The sequence below is a fragment of the Myotis yumanensis genome, unplaced genomic scaffold (genome assembly GCF_028538775.1).
Source record: "Myotis yumanensis isolate MYYU_CA2020_CCGP unplaced genomic scaffold, mMyoYum1.0.hap1 SCAF_9, whole genome shotgun sequence".
Classification (NCBI taxonomy): domain Eukaryota; kingdom Metazoa; phylum Chordata; class Mammalia; order Chiroptera; family Vespertilionidae; genus Myotis; species Myotis yumanensis.
In genome coordinates, this window is record NW_027223760.1 from 10,704,805 (window position 1) to 10,719,632 (window position 14,828).

General features: G+C 42.7%; 1 protein-coding gene and 1 pseudogene across 1 annotated transcript in view; one reads left to right on the forward strand and one right to left on the reverse strand.

The window, feature by feature from the left end:
• CAPZA2 (capping actin protein of muscle Z-line subunit alpha 2) overlaps positions 1-14,828 on the forward strand; it is a 67,739-nt gene that overhangs the window by 10,545 nt on the left and 42,366 nt on the right. The window contains exon 2 of the mRNA XM_070423766.1: positions 13,510-13,573. Within this exon, the coding sequence (XP_070279867.1) occupies positions 13,510-13,573 (64 nt within the window). The remainder of the gene's footprint in view (positions 1-13,509; positions 13,574-14,828) is intronic.
• LOC139016625 (RAB11-binding protein RELCH-like) lies at positions 6,895-10,857 on the reverse strand (annotated as a pseudogene).

The window sequence follows — 14,828 nt, forward strand, 5'->3', positions numbered from 1 at the left end:
AGGCCAGAAGGGAGTGGCAAGAAATATTCAAAGTGATGAATAGCAAGGACCTACAACCAAGACTACTCTTCCCAGCAAAGCTATCATTTAGAATTGAAGGTCAGATAAAGAGCTTCACAGATAAGAAAAAGCTAAAGGAGTTCATCACCACCAAACCAGTATTGTATGAAATGCTGAAGGGTATTATTTAACACATTTCGTGCTGCATAGAAATCTCTAAGACATACGCCAGGGACCGCACGTTTTTGGGCAAACTGCACATTATTTAAATCATCATAACTACAGATCATAACACACTTTAGGTGTTGTTTTTCAATAATTATAACATTTTTATTTACAAAAACAATTCAACAAAGTTCCTAATACTTTTTTAACGTATGGTACTGCGTAAAACATTTTCCTCTATGAAGGGGGACCAAACAAAATTTACATAAGTATCTAGATTCGCTCCTTTTTCCATGGGCGGCACAAACTCTGCAGGCTCTTGTAGGAAATTTTTTCTTTCCACTTGCTGGAATACACGTAGGTTCATGCTGCTTCATATCACCTGAAAACTTTTTGGGTGGATCTTTACGAGTTGCTCTCCTTGCACCCCCAGGGGAAGGGCTGGACAGATTTGTCTCTGGTTCCGGAGAGCCTTCATTATTGTCATCCGTTATCCAGCCTCTCGCCACCGATAGCAGAAACTGTTTATACTTCATTTTTGCTTATGGATTGAGGACGTTGTACACTCTAAATGAATTGAAAAGTCCACAGTTTATAAGGTACAGCACTACTTTTTTTGTCCATTTCATCGTTTTCCTTAGAATGGAACAACATGAAAGGAAGTGTATCAGTTTCATTGGTTTCCTTCCTTTTTCTGAGTGAGGGCATTTCTAAAAGCACCAGGAACTTGAAGACGAAGACTATTCGAATGACCAAAATACAATGTAACTGCAATGCTTTATGGGTTCATGCAATTATATAGTTTTTCGTAGATTGACCTGCACGGTTTCCACCAATGAGATCGCTTCATTTGATGTGGACAAGACAGTGTGTTGACAACTAAGGTACATAACAGATGGCGCGTGAAAAACGAGAAAACTCGTGAGCGGTCTTTAACAGATGGTGCGCGAAACACGAGAAGGCTCGTGAGCGGTACGAAAGGTGTTAAGAGGAAGAAGAAGAAAAAGGTAAAGGTAAAAATTATAAACAACAAAGTGACAACAAATACATATCTATTAACAAGTGAATCTAAAAATCAAGTGAATAAAAAGTCGGATGAACAGAATAAACTGGTGAATATAATAGAATCAGGGACATAGAAAGGGAGTGGACTGACAATTCTTGGGGGGAAGAGGGTGTGAGGGGTGCGGGAAGAGACTGGACAAAAATCGTACACCTATGGGCAAGGACAGTGGGGGGTGGGGTAAGGGCATGGGGTGGAGTGGGAACCAGGTGGAGGGGAGTTATGGGGGGAAAAAAGAGGAACAACTGTAATAATCTGAACAATAACATTTTATTTAAAAAAAAGGGGGGCGGGGATGGAGGTGACCCTTGAAGTAGAAGTGAACACCTGGCACAGAGTAGATGCTCATGTCATAGAACTTGAAGAGAATTTCCAGAAGGAGCAGTGCCAGTGTTACAGAGAGATTAAGAAGGAATATAATATTGGGAAAAGACTTTAAGAGAAAGGGATGACAAATATCTACGACTGTATATCCAGTATTAATCACCATTAATTGTCAGAGTAGCCTCATCATTATCCCCATTTTACAGATGGAAAAACATAAGGCCAACTATGTGAGTCATATACTAGAAATGGTGGCCTTAAGAGAGCAGTTTTACTAGAGTTTGGAGCAAGGAACAGAGAGAAAAGCCAGATTACCAGGGTCTAAAAAGTGCATATGCTTTCCCTCTTCCAGAAATGTTCTTTCAGTCTTATTTATTATTATTATTAATATACTAGGGGCCCGGTGCACGAAATTCGTGCACGGGGAAAGAGGGGTCCCTCAGCCCGATCTGCACCCTCTCCAATCTGGGAGCCCTCAGGGGATGTCCTACTGACGGCTTAGACCTGCTCCCCATGGTCCTCTGCTCTCTGCGGACCTGCCTGCTTGAGGCCACCGTAGGCCTGGTGTCTGCTCTCTGTAGGGGCTTGCCTGTCCTTCGCCGCTGGGGTCAGGGGCAAGCAGCGCCCTGCTGTCTTCTCTCTGGCTCGCCACCGCAGGGGCAAGCAGCGCCCTGCTGTCTTCTCTCTGGCTCGCCACCGCAGGGGCAAGCAGGGCCCTGGTGTCTGCTCTCTGTGGGGGCCCTGCAAGGCACTGCTTGCCCCTCACTGCCACGGCCAGTGGCAAGCAGGGCCCTGCTGTCTGCTCACTTGCTGCAGGGGACATTCCCGCCCCCTTCCTGGCCGCTTGGGTGTGCGCCAGCTTGGAGTGCCTGGGTCCTGGGGATGTTCCCACCCCAACCCCAGCCGCTTGGCACCTGCAAGCGTAGGCCCGGCATTCCGGACTTCGGCCGCTCTGGGCCTATGCACAGGCCTACAGGCTCAGAGTGGCCTGGCTCCAGAGGACACCTGTCCCTGTGACAGGGCTGTGGCCAGTTTCCCCTCCTGCTCCCAGCCACTCCTGCTGGGTTTCCCCTCAGCTCCCAGGCACTGTGGCCAGTTTCCCCTCCCGCTCCCAGCCACTCCTGCTAGGTTTCCCCTCAGCTCCCAGCCACTCCTGCTGGGTTTCCCTCCCACTCCCTGGCGCTGTGGCGGGTTTTCCCTCCCGCTGCCGGGTGCTCAGGCGGGTTTCCCCTCAGCTCCCGGGCGCTGTGGCGGGTTTCCCTTCCCGCTCCGGGGCGCTGTGGCGTGTTTCCCCTCCCGCTTCCGGGCGCTGTGGCGGGTTTCCCCTCCCGCTCCCGGGCGCCATGGCGGGTTTCCCCTCCCACTCCCGGGTGCCTTGGCGGGTTTCCCTTCCTGCTCCCGGGCGCTGTGGCGGGTTTCCCTTCCCGCTCCCGGGCGCTGTGGCCGGTTTCCCCTCCCGCTCCCGGGCGCCTTGGCGGGTTTCCCCTCCCGCTCCCAGGCGCTGTGGCGGGTTTCCCCTCCCACTCCCGGTCGCCTTGGCGGGTTTCCCTTCCCGCTCCCGGGCGCTGTGGCGGGTTTCCCTTCCCGCTCCCGGGCGCTGTGGCCGGTTTCCCCTCCCGCTCCCGGGCGCTGTGGCCGGTTTCCCCTCCCGCTCCCGGGCGCCTTGGCGGGTTTCCCTTCCCGCTCCCGGGCGCTGTGGCGGGTTTCCCTTCCCGCTCCCGGGCACTGTGGCCGGTTTCCCCTCCCGCTCCCGGGCGCTGTGGCGGGTTTCTCCTCCCGCTCCCAGGCACTGTCCATTCCCCTCCCACTCCCAGGCGCTGCCCATTCCCCTCCGAGCCACTGCCCCTCCTCGCAGCCGCTGTGGCTGGGCTTGCCCTCCCACCTCCCACCTCTGCAGCCTTGGCTCCGTTTCTGTCCTCGAGGCCTCTACTTAGCTCCTTTCTGTACCTCTTGGCCTCCATGTTGTCCTCAGTCTTCCCTCGCAACTGGTATATGCAAATTAACCGCCATCTTTTAGCTTCTATAATTGAAACATTGTATCTTTTGGAGCTGTTGCTTCAGGAGCTCAGAGCCAGGCGGCAGCAGGCCTGGGAACCTTGGCTTCCTCCGTCACTGGAGCAAGCAAGCCTCCTGTTCCGCTTCTAGCTGCCTGGCTGCCGGCCGCCATCTTGGCTGACAGTTAATTTGCATAAGGATACGCTGATTAGCCAATGGGAAGGGTAGCGGTCGTACGCCAATTACCATGTTTCTCTTTTATTAGTGTAGATTACTGATTTTAGAAAGGAAGGGAGAGAGAGATAGAAACATCAATGATGAGAGAGAATCATTGATCAGCTGCCTCTTGCAGGCCCCCTACTGGGTTTGTGCCCTGACCAGGAATCGATCTGAAAGCTCAGTTCATAGATCAAAGCTTAACTAACTGAGCCATGTTGGCCGGGCTGTTCTTTCAGTCTTGACTGCATTGTAAACTACTCATCTTTCATGACCAGACCCAAAGACTTCCCTCATCTTCTTTTGTATCCTGGCCTGTCTCTAATGCCTCAGCAGTTTGTATCTACCTTTGTTAAAACATTTACCAATTTTAATTTGTTTACCTGATGTTCTTATTTCCTGTGTTCTTTAGGGACAGACCTCTGATTTATTCATCTTTGTAATACCAGTGGAGTGCCTGGCATAGATTAGTGAATTTCAACTCTAGCTGCACATTAAAATCAACTGGAGAGTTTATAAATAAACTAGAGGCCTGGTGCATGAAATTCATGCCTGGCTGGTGATCTAAGCATGAGCATCTGGCGTGGAAGGGCAGGTCCCAGCTGACCTCTGGGCCCTGAGCAGCACTGGGCCCCCTTGCCCCTGCGTGTCCCCCTTCACCTGAGTCACGGCGCCCGAGTCTCCACACAGAGATGTGGTTAGTGTGACTGGACGCCGCAGGCCAGGGCACAGTGTGGCCTCTGGGGCACCCAGTGGCGCCACATGGAAGCCAGGCAGGCAGCGTGCTCTCTCCCAGCTGGCCTCACAGGGCGGGCTCCTGTGCAAACCCACGGGAAACCTGACCAGCAGCTGCAGTTCAGCTCACCTGGAAGAGGCCATGCAGGTGTAGGGCGGGCTCCTCTCAGGCACCCAGCACTTGAGTGCAGGAGCTTTCCCAGTGTGCGAGCCCTCACATACTGGGGAGGGTAGCAGGGGGAGTGAGAATAAGAGGTTGCAGCCCCCCCCTCCCCCGCCCAGGTGCCGCGGGAGGTTGGTTGCTGCCACCTACCCCCAGTTTCCCATCCCAGCCTGGGGCCAGCCCCAATCGGGTGATTGTGTCTGTGGGCCCATCAGACCCTGCTTGCACCTGCCTTGGCCTGGCAGAGGTCACTGTTTGATTCTGGTCTGGGCACATGCCCAGGTTGTGGGCTCAATCCCCAGTGTGGGGCGTGCAGGAGGCAGCTGTTCAGTGATTCTCTCTCGGCATTAATGTTTCTATCTCTCTCTTCCTCTCCCTCTCTGTAAATCAATAAAAATATACCTTAAAAAAAAAAAGCTTTCTAAACGACTTGAATGTGCCACCAGGATTGAGTCTCACTGAACTGTGCTCAATAAATGTTGACTAAAGGATAAGAAAGGAAAACAGTAAGTATAAATTATTCTTGAAAAAAATTTGATAGTGAAGCAAAATAGGAAAAGTGGGTATATTACTACCATTAAATTTTTCCTGCTGTTTCATTTTAGGGACACTTCTCTTTTAAGATAGAAAAAATTAGGAGTATTTGTGGGCTGAGAGGAATGTTTCAGAGGAGAGAAAGAAATAGAAAATGTAAGATAAATAATAGCTTATATAACTTTTATGGTGAATAATGCCTTTGGATTCATGGGTTTCTCAATATTTTAAATAAATGATAACCGGTTTGGCTCAGTGGATAGAGCATTGGCCTGCGGACTGAAGGGTCCCAGGTTCGATTCCAGTCAAGGGCATGTACCTTGGTTGTAGGCACATCCCCTGTAGGAGGTGTGCAGGAGGCAGCTGATCAATGTTTCTCTCTCATCGATGTTTCTAACTCTCTATCCCTCACCCTTCCTCTCTGTAAAAAATCAATAAAATATATTTTAAAAAAAAACATATTTAAAGAAAAATTGATGTTGAATTCAGTAGGTGACCTAGTTTAACATTAAGTGATATGGGCCCTGTTTTTTTGTGGCTTTTTTGGGGGGTTGGGGGTGTTGTTTTTAATTACCAATCAAAGTGATAATTAAAAAGAAAAAAAAAATTTAAAACCTTACCAAAACAGATTACCACTCAAGTTAAAATACATTAGTCTGTAACACAGACATGCAGTAGTGATCATTTGATCATAAACTATTTAAATATGATAGAGTTTTAAAAAGTGTTTTTCTATTCTTGTAACTCTCAAAAAGGCGTAGACAGTTTTTAGGAGTTATAGGTAAACGATGTCAAATAATTCTTGTTAAAGTAAGAAAATGCTTAATATCTATTTTTATCTTTACTAACCATCTATAAGGCAGTGGCCCTCTGGTATCATACTCCTTGAGAATCAGGTGAACCCTATGGTTCCTTTCCTTAGCAGACCAAACACCTCAGGTTTTGCATATAGTTCTTTATAAGGCAGTGTAATATCTGGCTACCCATCAGAATCACCCTGGGTGGGGGGGATTTCTAAAAGGCAGATTCTAGGTCTTAATCCTCTGAAGATTGATTCAGTAGTCTGGAATGGAACATGGGTCTCTGTTGTTTTTTTGTTTGTTTTCTTTTTAAAGCTTTCCAGTGAATCCTGATTTGGGAAATCCCTACCCTAATGTCTTCTGCCTTAGTGAAGGAGGAGATAACTATGTGGAATAGTGTTCAACATATGGAAATTAGAGGGGTTGTTGGCTGGGTTCTCAGATAAAATATAGGATTCCTGGTTAAATTTGAATTTAAGATGAATTACAGATAATTTTTAGTATATTTTCTGTGCAGTATACTTTGAGGCTACTGTAGATTGCAGGACTGTTGGATTCTATATAGCTATTTTTTCGTGGTATGTATGTCTGCTTTTTATACTTTCTTTTTAAAAAAATATATTTTATTGATTTTTTTTACAGAGAGGAAGGGAGAGGGATAGAGAGTTAGAAACATCGGTGAGAGAGAAATATCGATCAGCTGCCTCCTGCACACTCCCTACTGGGCATGTGCTTGCAACCAAGGTACATGCCCTTGACCGGAATCGAACCTGGGACCCTTCAGTCCACAGGCTGACGCTCTATCCACTGAGCCAAACTGGTTAGGGCTGCTTTTTATACTTTCATCTCCTCCCTTTTTCTCAGTTGCTCAAGGCTTTTTAAAAATTCTTAAATTTTTGTCAGCTTACTATATTAATAGCTGCTTTGGTGAGGACTCCACTTCCTGCTAAAGAATTAAAGTTTTCTTCATACAGTTTTAAAATCTCCTGGAATTAAAGTTTTACCTTAGTGTTTATAAAAATCTTGCCAATTTACAGTGTCTATCAAAACAATTTGGGGAATTTATGAACACAGGTAGTTGAAATAACATTAATTTTTCCAACAGTTTTTATAAATTGGTGGCAACAATTAATTGGCTACCATAGAAAATTCTCCCACCCTGTTGTTCCTTCATGTTGTAGCTGACAATCATAAAGTTGAAGTAGCACTGCCAAATGCTCACCTCTTCCAGTAACAGACACATCTTAAAGAGGCAACATAGCCTAATCACTTCTACCTGTGCCATTTCACCATGAAGCTTGGCATTGCTGAGAAAGATGCATTCTGTAGCACTAATGCAAAGAGTGACAGAAACAAGGATTACAAGGCAGAAAGCTATATGTGGAGTTAATGTGCATCTGGCTTCCTTCCCTCAGAAGTTTTTCAGTCTTACTCAGCAGTGTAGATTTAACCTAAGATTGTACATTTTCAAATTCTGTGGTCCAGGTAACATAGGATAGTAAACACTTGATATGTTGTACTAACTATTCTTTCTGGGGGATCACCCAAGACTGAGAGCAACGATTCAATACCTTATTGATATTTATCTGGATCATCAATGAATACCATAATAATATCAAGGATTTTGATCATAACTTCTTATACCAAGTGTGCCTTCTCTTCCATTTAAGTCTGTTGCAACACTGAAAGAAGAAAGACATTGGAACTTGAGAAAAACAAGGCCTCCACAGGATTTAGCGCAAAGCAGTCATCTTTCTGGATATTGTGTCTAATATCTTCCCTCAATGTGATAAAAGTTTGCCTTGATTCAACATGACATGCCAATGCCACCCAACCTGTCAATATTATTTGCTCATCTGGAGGCACTGATTTTTGTCTGTAGGCTCGGGGTATAGGCATGGTCTGTATGAGAGGCATCCTCTCTTGCCTGCAGCACATGAGGAACAATTTGTGGCAGGCAGCATCCCAGCATTAACAAAATACTTTTTTCACTGTCTGCAATCTGAGACATCTCTGATCCTAAATGACTGTTTCCTAGCATTTACAAAAAGAAAGTAGTGCTAGTGCTTGGTAGAAAGCAGGAAACAATTTCCTATGAGATTTATCAAAATGAACTTGGTCAAGAAGGTGACATTCTTTCCTACAGAAAAGATATGGGGAATTCTTTTTTAAAATAGTGGAATCAACTTCATCTGAAATTGAAAGATGAATATCCTTGTTTTCCCCTTGACTGAATAATTTAATAATTTACAACTGAATTCTGTCCACGTTTTTTCTGATATTTGTGGGAATTCTGATCTAAAGAAGGTTGAAAGAATCACAGACTACCCTGATGTCATTTTTGAGAAAGTACATTTCACTTCCGGGTCTTCTAATTTGTTCCATCAAAGACCATTTCTCACTACTTAATAAACTAATTTTATCTTCTAATTTTTGAACTGACAAGGAGTCTCTCTAGGGCAGGGAGTAGAGAAGAGTGGAGAAAGTTTGTCTAAAATTCTGGATGGAATTCATTTTCTTTCACTTTGTTCACATCACAAGATTTTTCCGAGTTATTTTATCATTCAGTAGGGTTGCCAATAAGTCTGGATGTTTTGAAATGTTTAATCTACATTATCTCATAATTAAAAATCCTAATTATTATTTTCATCTGAAAAGGTTATTGATGTAAGCTTGTACTTATTTTTTTATGTTTTTCTTTTAATTTCAGAGTGGGGGAGAGAGATAGAAACACCAATGATGAGAGAGCATCATTGATCAGCTTGATGAGAGAGCATCATTGATCAACTGCCTCCTATACGCCCACCACCACCCAGGCATGTGCCCTGACCAAGAATTGAACTGTGACCTCCTGGTTCATAGGTTGATGCTCAACCACTGAGCAACACCAGCTGGGCTTGTACTTATTCTTAAACAAAAATTCATTTACTAAAAATTTTAGAGCTCTCTTTTCAAAAGGTTTGCTTAGCTTCTGAATTTCAGGATTTGATTTGTAATTTTTTCATTCTTATAAAGGAACTTTGTTTTCCACAGCCTTTGTCAAATAGGTTCAGATTCTTCCCTTTTTTAAATGTAATTGTTACCCTAGACGGTTTGGCTCAGTGATAGAGCATCTGCTTGCGGTCTGAAGGGTCCCAGGTTCGATTCCAGCCTAGGGCACATGCCTGGGTTGTGGGCTTGATTCCCAGTAGGGGGTGTGCAGGAGGCAGCCAATCAATGATTCCCTCTCACCATTGATGTTTTTATCTCTCTCTCCCTCTCCCTTCCTCTCTGAAATCAATAAAAATATATTTAAAAAAAAATAAAATGTAATTGTCAACTTTTCCTATCCTCCCAATTCATTGGAGAATAGGAAACTAGATAAACACACTTTTGTAAATTTATATCTAAAATAAAAACAAAGATCTATGAAGAACTTTCTCATGCCCTTGTAACATTTACACTACACACACACACACATTAGAGGCCCAGTACACGAATTCGTGCGCCAGTTCGGTCCCTCGGCCTGGCCTGCGCCCTCTTGCAATCCGGGACCCCTCGGGGATGTCAGAGAGCCGGTTTCGGCCTGATCCCCACAGGCCAGGCCAAGGGACCCCACCGGTGCCAAATCCATGCACCCGGCCTCTAGTATGCATATAAGATCTTTGGTTAATCTCTTCCCACCCTTCCCCCTTCCCTCTTCCCTCTGAGATTCATCAGTCTGTTCCATGTTTCCATGCCTGTGGTTTCTACTCCTGCGTTGAGTGTCTGCCCCCTGGTGGTCAGTGCATGTCATAGCTACCGGTCAGACGGTTGCTTAGGCTTTTATATATATTTATTTGCTTACTTATCTGAGTTCATTGCTTCCTAATCCCCAATTACATATCTTAAATTCAAGCTCCCCATATAAGTAAGTTCTTGTTTTACCTGCCTCCTCTTCACTGTTGGTAAGGGATAGGTTCCTGCCATGGGTGGTTATTGGGTGGCTGAACACACAACCACCTGACACTGAATAGATGAGATGAACAGCAGTTTATTAGTCACATATGCTTATTAGCCTGGGAGAGGGGGACACAGCATGCAATGCAGGGCCACATGGGTGTTGTACTCTAGGACAGAGAAGCCATGGGAGGCCAGCTTTGTCATATCAAGAGGCTGGAGTGATCCCTAGATGATGTGATTGGTTTGTTTTAATAATTCTGACGGCTGCTATTCAGGCATAAGCAGGAAGTATGCCTGTTCCCTGTGATAAAGAGGTTTGTCTGGCCGGGGAACCTTATCTGCAGGAGCAGAGTAAGGAGGGGAACTTGCTGTTAGGCCATTCAAGGTCCTCCCAGTTTTCCCCAGATGTCAACACACAAATAATTTTGGGCCTTTATACCACAGGTCTCAATAGTATTCATCCTTTATAAAAAGTATTTGCTAATGATTGCTATGCTAAATAATACATCAAGAGGTTTTTAATAGCATAACTTGATCTTAGAGTTTTCCTTTCTGTATGAACTTTTCTTCTGATAATTTTCAAATTTTAAGATATTTTGCTCCTCTGTAATTTCACCACATATAAAAGATGGCCAAATCATTCATACACACACACACACACACACACACACACACAGTAATATGGAAGCCTAAAAGACAAGAGTTCTTGTTTGAGAGATGGAATAAAGTGGTGAGGCTCCAAGTACTGTGCTTATGTGGGATGAGAAAAAGAGTGGATAGGTTGTAGGAGCTAGAAAGTGGCAAAAAGATTAAAAAGGTGTAATAGCTATTATCTGAGTGCTTATCTGTGTTGAGCACTTTCCTAAAGGTCTTATTTACTGCAAACGAGTTTGCTTGTGGTCATACTGGTGGTGGGCAGTGCTGCCATAGTCTGAATCCATAGTCTTATTTAAAAGTTTATGTTGTTTGACAGTTACAGTTTATAGCTTTCAGATATGGGAAATCCTGACATGTCATGCAGTGAGGGATCATTAGATAAATGATTTTAAGCAGAAAAAAGCAAACATGATCAGAATTTACATTGAAAAATATCAATCCTAGTGACCAGCTTAGAAAATGAATTTTAGAGAAAGATGTGACTACAGGCAGGGCAGCTATTGTCACAACCTAGGAACAAAGTCACTGAGTTTGAATGGAGTAGAATCAAAATTGGATTTGAGCAGAAGAGACAGACATCATTGTTCATGTGACTGACTGGGAGAAGGAATTTTATCAAGAACAGAGGGGAGTGGGTTTGGGTGAGAACTGTCTGAGAGTTGTTTTTGAAGCTTTGTAATGGAGATTTCTTTTTTTTTTTTTTCTTAAATATATTTTATTGATTTTTTACAGAGAGGAAGGGAGAGAGAGCGTTAGAAACATCGATGAGAGAGAAACATCGATCAGCTGCCTCCTGCACATCTCCTACTGGGGATGTGCCCGCAACCCAGGTACATGCCCTTGACCGGAATCGAACCTGGGACCTTTCAGTCCGCAGGCCGACACTCTATCCACTGAGCCAAACCGGTTTTGGCTGGAGATTTCTAATAGATCAATAATAGTTAGAAAAAATGGATCTTAATCTTGAGAAGGTGCGATAGGAGGTGTATAGATTGAAAGCTTTTGTTGTGTGGTGATAATAGAAGCAGAAGCAGTGGAGTTAGATGCATTTACCCAGAGATTTCTTTTGTTCCCTTTCCCATGCTGTGTTGGAAAGCAGTTCTGTGAAAAGCCTTGGACTTCTTTATTCAAATTCCCATTCTGGATCTCTGTTTTCCCTTTCATAAAGTAAGGGTAATAAACAGCTATCTCAGAGAATAATTGTACATAATATTTTATATAACAGAGACAAGGGTTTGAGAAAGTTAAGAAATAATAATATATTTCATTTCCATTAGTTTGCCTATTAAAAATGGAGATTTGTAGAAGTTAAAAAAATTTAAGATTTCTATGCAGATTATTTGCCTTGGCTTACTAGTAGATAAAAACCAGATTTTAATTGTACATTGCCACCATGCAGCTAGGAATCTAGCTTTTACTCCTGCTAAAACTAGTTTTTGAGATGAGCAGAATCAAGTAGAAAGGGAAGTGATTATTTCCAAGTGAGGGGAAAGGAAGTCAATGTGTGTGAAGTGAATGCTCTGCACCAAAAAACTAACATGTATTGTGAAAATGTCTGTGTTTCAGAGCTGTTTTTAAGTATACCAGTTTGGTTTTAGCTGGTTTGACTCAGTGGATAGACTGTCAGCCTGTGGACTGTAGGGTCTGGGTTTGATTCCAATCAAGGGCACATGCCTGGATTGCGGGCTCGATCCCCCAGTAGGGAGCTTGCAAGAGGCATCCGATCAATGATTCTCTCTCATCATTGATGTTTTTCTCTCTGTGGGTTCCTCTGTGAAATCAATAAAATTATTTATATATATATATATATACTTTTTTTTTTTTTTTTTTAAAGAAAATTTGGTAGAATTTGCCAGTGAAGCTGTTTGGTTCTTAATGTTTTTCTTTTGGAAGGTTCTTAATTACTGATTTAATTTCCTTGTAATTGGACTGTTCAGATTTTCTGTTTCATTATGATTTTGTCCTGGCAGGTTGTTTTAGAAATTGTCAATTTCTTCTAAGTTGTCTGATTTTTTTGGCTTACAATTGGTGATAGTAATCTGTTATGATCCTTTGTATTTCTGTGGTATCATTTATAACAGTTCCTCTTTCATTTCTGATTTTGTTTATGTGAGTCATCTCTTTTTTTCTTGGTGAGTCTAACTAAAATAAAAAGTCTTGTCAATTTTGTTTATCTTTTTAAAGAAATAGCTCTTAGTTTTATAGATCTTCTCTATTTTATCTGTATCATTTATTTCTGCTCTAATTTTTGTTATTCTTCTTTGTACTAACTAGGCTTTATTCTTTTGTAATTTTTTGTAATACAAAGTTAGGTTGTATTGACTTTCATATATTTTATCTGCATTCAGCCTATACATTATGATTATAACTAGAGGCCCAGTGCACAAAATTGTATGTGGGTAGGGTCCCTAGGCTAGCCTGCCATCAGGGCCATCTTCAGCCCGCTCGCCAGTCCCCAGTCCCTCCCCACCGCTGCTCACCCCAGATCCCCATGATTCCCCGTTGGCCATCCAGTGAGTGGAGCCTGTGGGACGGGGGGAGGGACCAAGAGGTCTGCCTTCTGCCTGCTCACCAGTCCCCAGTCCTGCCCCGCAGCCACCCTGGTGCCCCCGTGGTTCCCTGTTGGCCATCCAGCAATCAGAGCCTGGGGCTGGGGGGAGGTACCAAGAGGTGGTTGATGCACCTCATAGCGACTGGTCGATTGGTCGCTCCGATCATTACACCGTTATGGTTGCTGGCCTTTTATCATATAGGATAGTAGTAAATGATTAAAACAATAATAAACTTTAGGTGGTTGGATGAAGAAGTATCACTATCTTTAAATTTTCTTAAGTCATCTTTAATGGAACTTTAAAATAGTATAATTTTGAATTTTTTGTTTTTGTTTTGATAGAGGCCTATGCTATGGGACATTTATATCTTCATTTCTATTTTAGGTGCGTATAGCAGCAAAATTCATCATTCATGCCCCTCCTGGAGAATTTAATGAGGTGTTTAATGGTAAGTTTTAATTCATAATACTAAGACTTGATATATCAAGTGTTCTTTTTAAAAAGAGTAAATGACAGAACCAAAATAATTAAGCTAAGGGGAATATGTAGAAAACTATTTTTTCCATTATAGTGAATATTTTTGTCAATCTGAATTTTGTTATGGCTAGAATATAATGTATCTAAGCTACACATGATAATTATGTTTGAATAAATTAATCCCCTTAAAAGAAAATTTATTTTAAAAGGCAAGAAAATTTTAATTTTAACTATTTTTTGGAATTGGGAAATTCATTTTTGTATTTCTCTTTTAAAAAAATGTTTTTATTGATTTCAGAGAAAGAATGGGAGAGGGAGATAGAAATATCAGTGATGAGAATCATTGATCAGCTGCCTACTAGCGATCAAACCTACAACCCGGGCATATATCCTGACCAGGAATCGAACTTTAAACTCCTGGTTCATGGGTCAGTGCTCAACCACTGAGCCACACTGGCCAGGCCATTTTTTTTTTTTTTTCCTTGTAAAGAAGAACATACTGGATTAATATGAGAAGCCAAAAAAGGGGGGGAAACATTGTTTCACCATACTTAGAAGATGACAGCACATGTAAAAATAATTTGTTATTTAAATTATATCTCATAAATTAGTTTACAGTATGCCTTTTATAAACCTCACTTTTTTATAATTATTCATCTATAAATAAAAAATTGAAACTATTAAGTTTACAGGAATTCCTGGTTGCTGTAAAAGCTGTCATGATAGCTTCTCTTTAACACTAAGAATCACATGGTTAAAACAACTGCCAGGAATATGGCCTGTAGTGATCTTTTTATAAAATTTTCCTTAAGCAGTTTTAAGAATAACCTACCACAAACATTTTAAATGAGTTATTTCTACCTCATATATATTTGGCCTTCACCATGTCTTAAAATTAATTTACACAGGACTGTTTTATTTCATTTTTTAAACATTCTACCCCACAGTAAACTATTTAAACATGTTTATTAAGAAGTTTAATCAGTTGCCCTGGCCGGATTATGTCAGCGGTGGTCAAGGGGTTCTCTCTGGCCAGACACAGTACTCTGCACCCCCAGTTCTTGTCTTGCTTGTAGGAATGAATTCAAGCAAGAGAAAACAAATGGCAGCTAAAGCAAGAGAGGGTTTATTTGTAGGAAAGAAATACACTCAGATAGAACCTGAGTGGGCCACTCAGCTGCCGAAACTGAACTCAGTGCCCCAATATTTGGGGGTTTACGGGATTT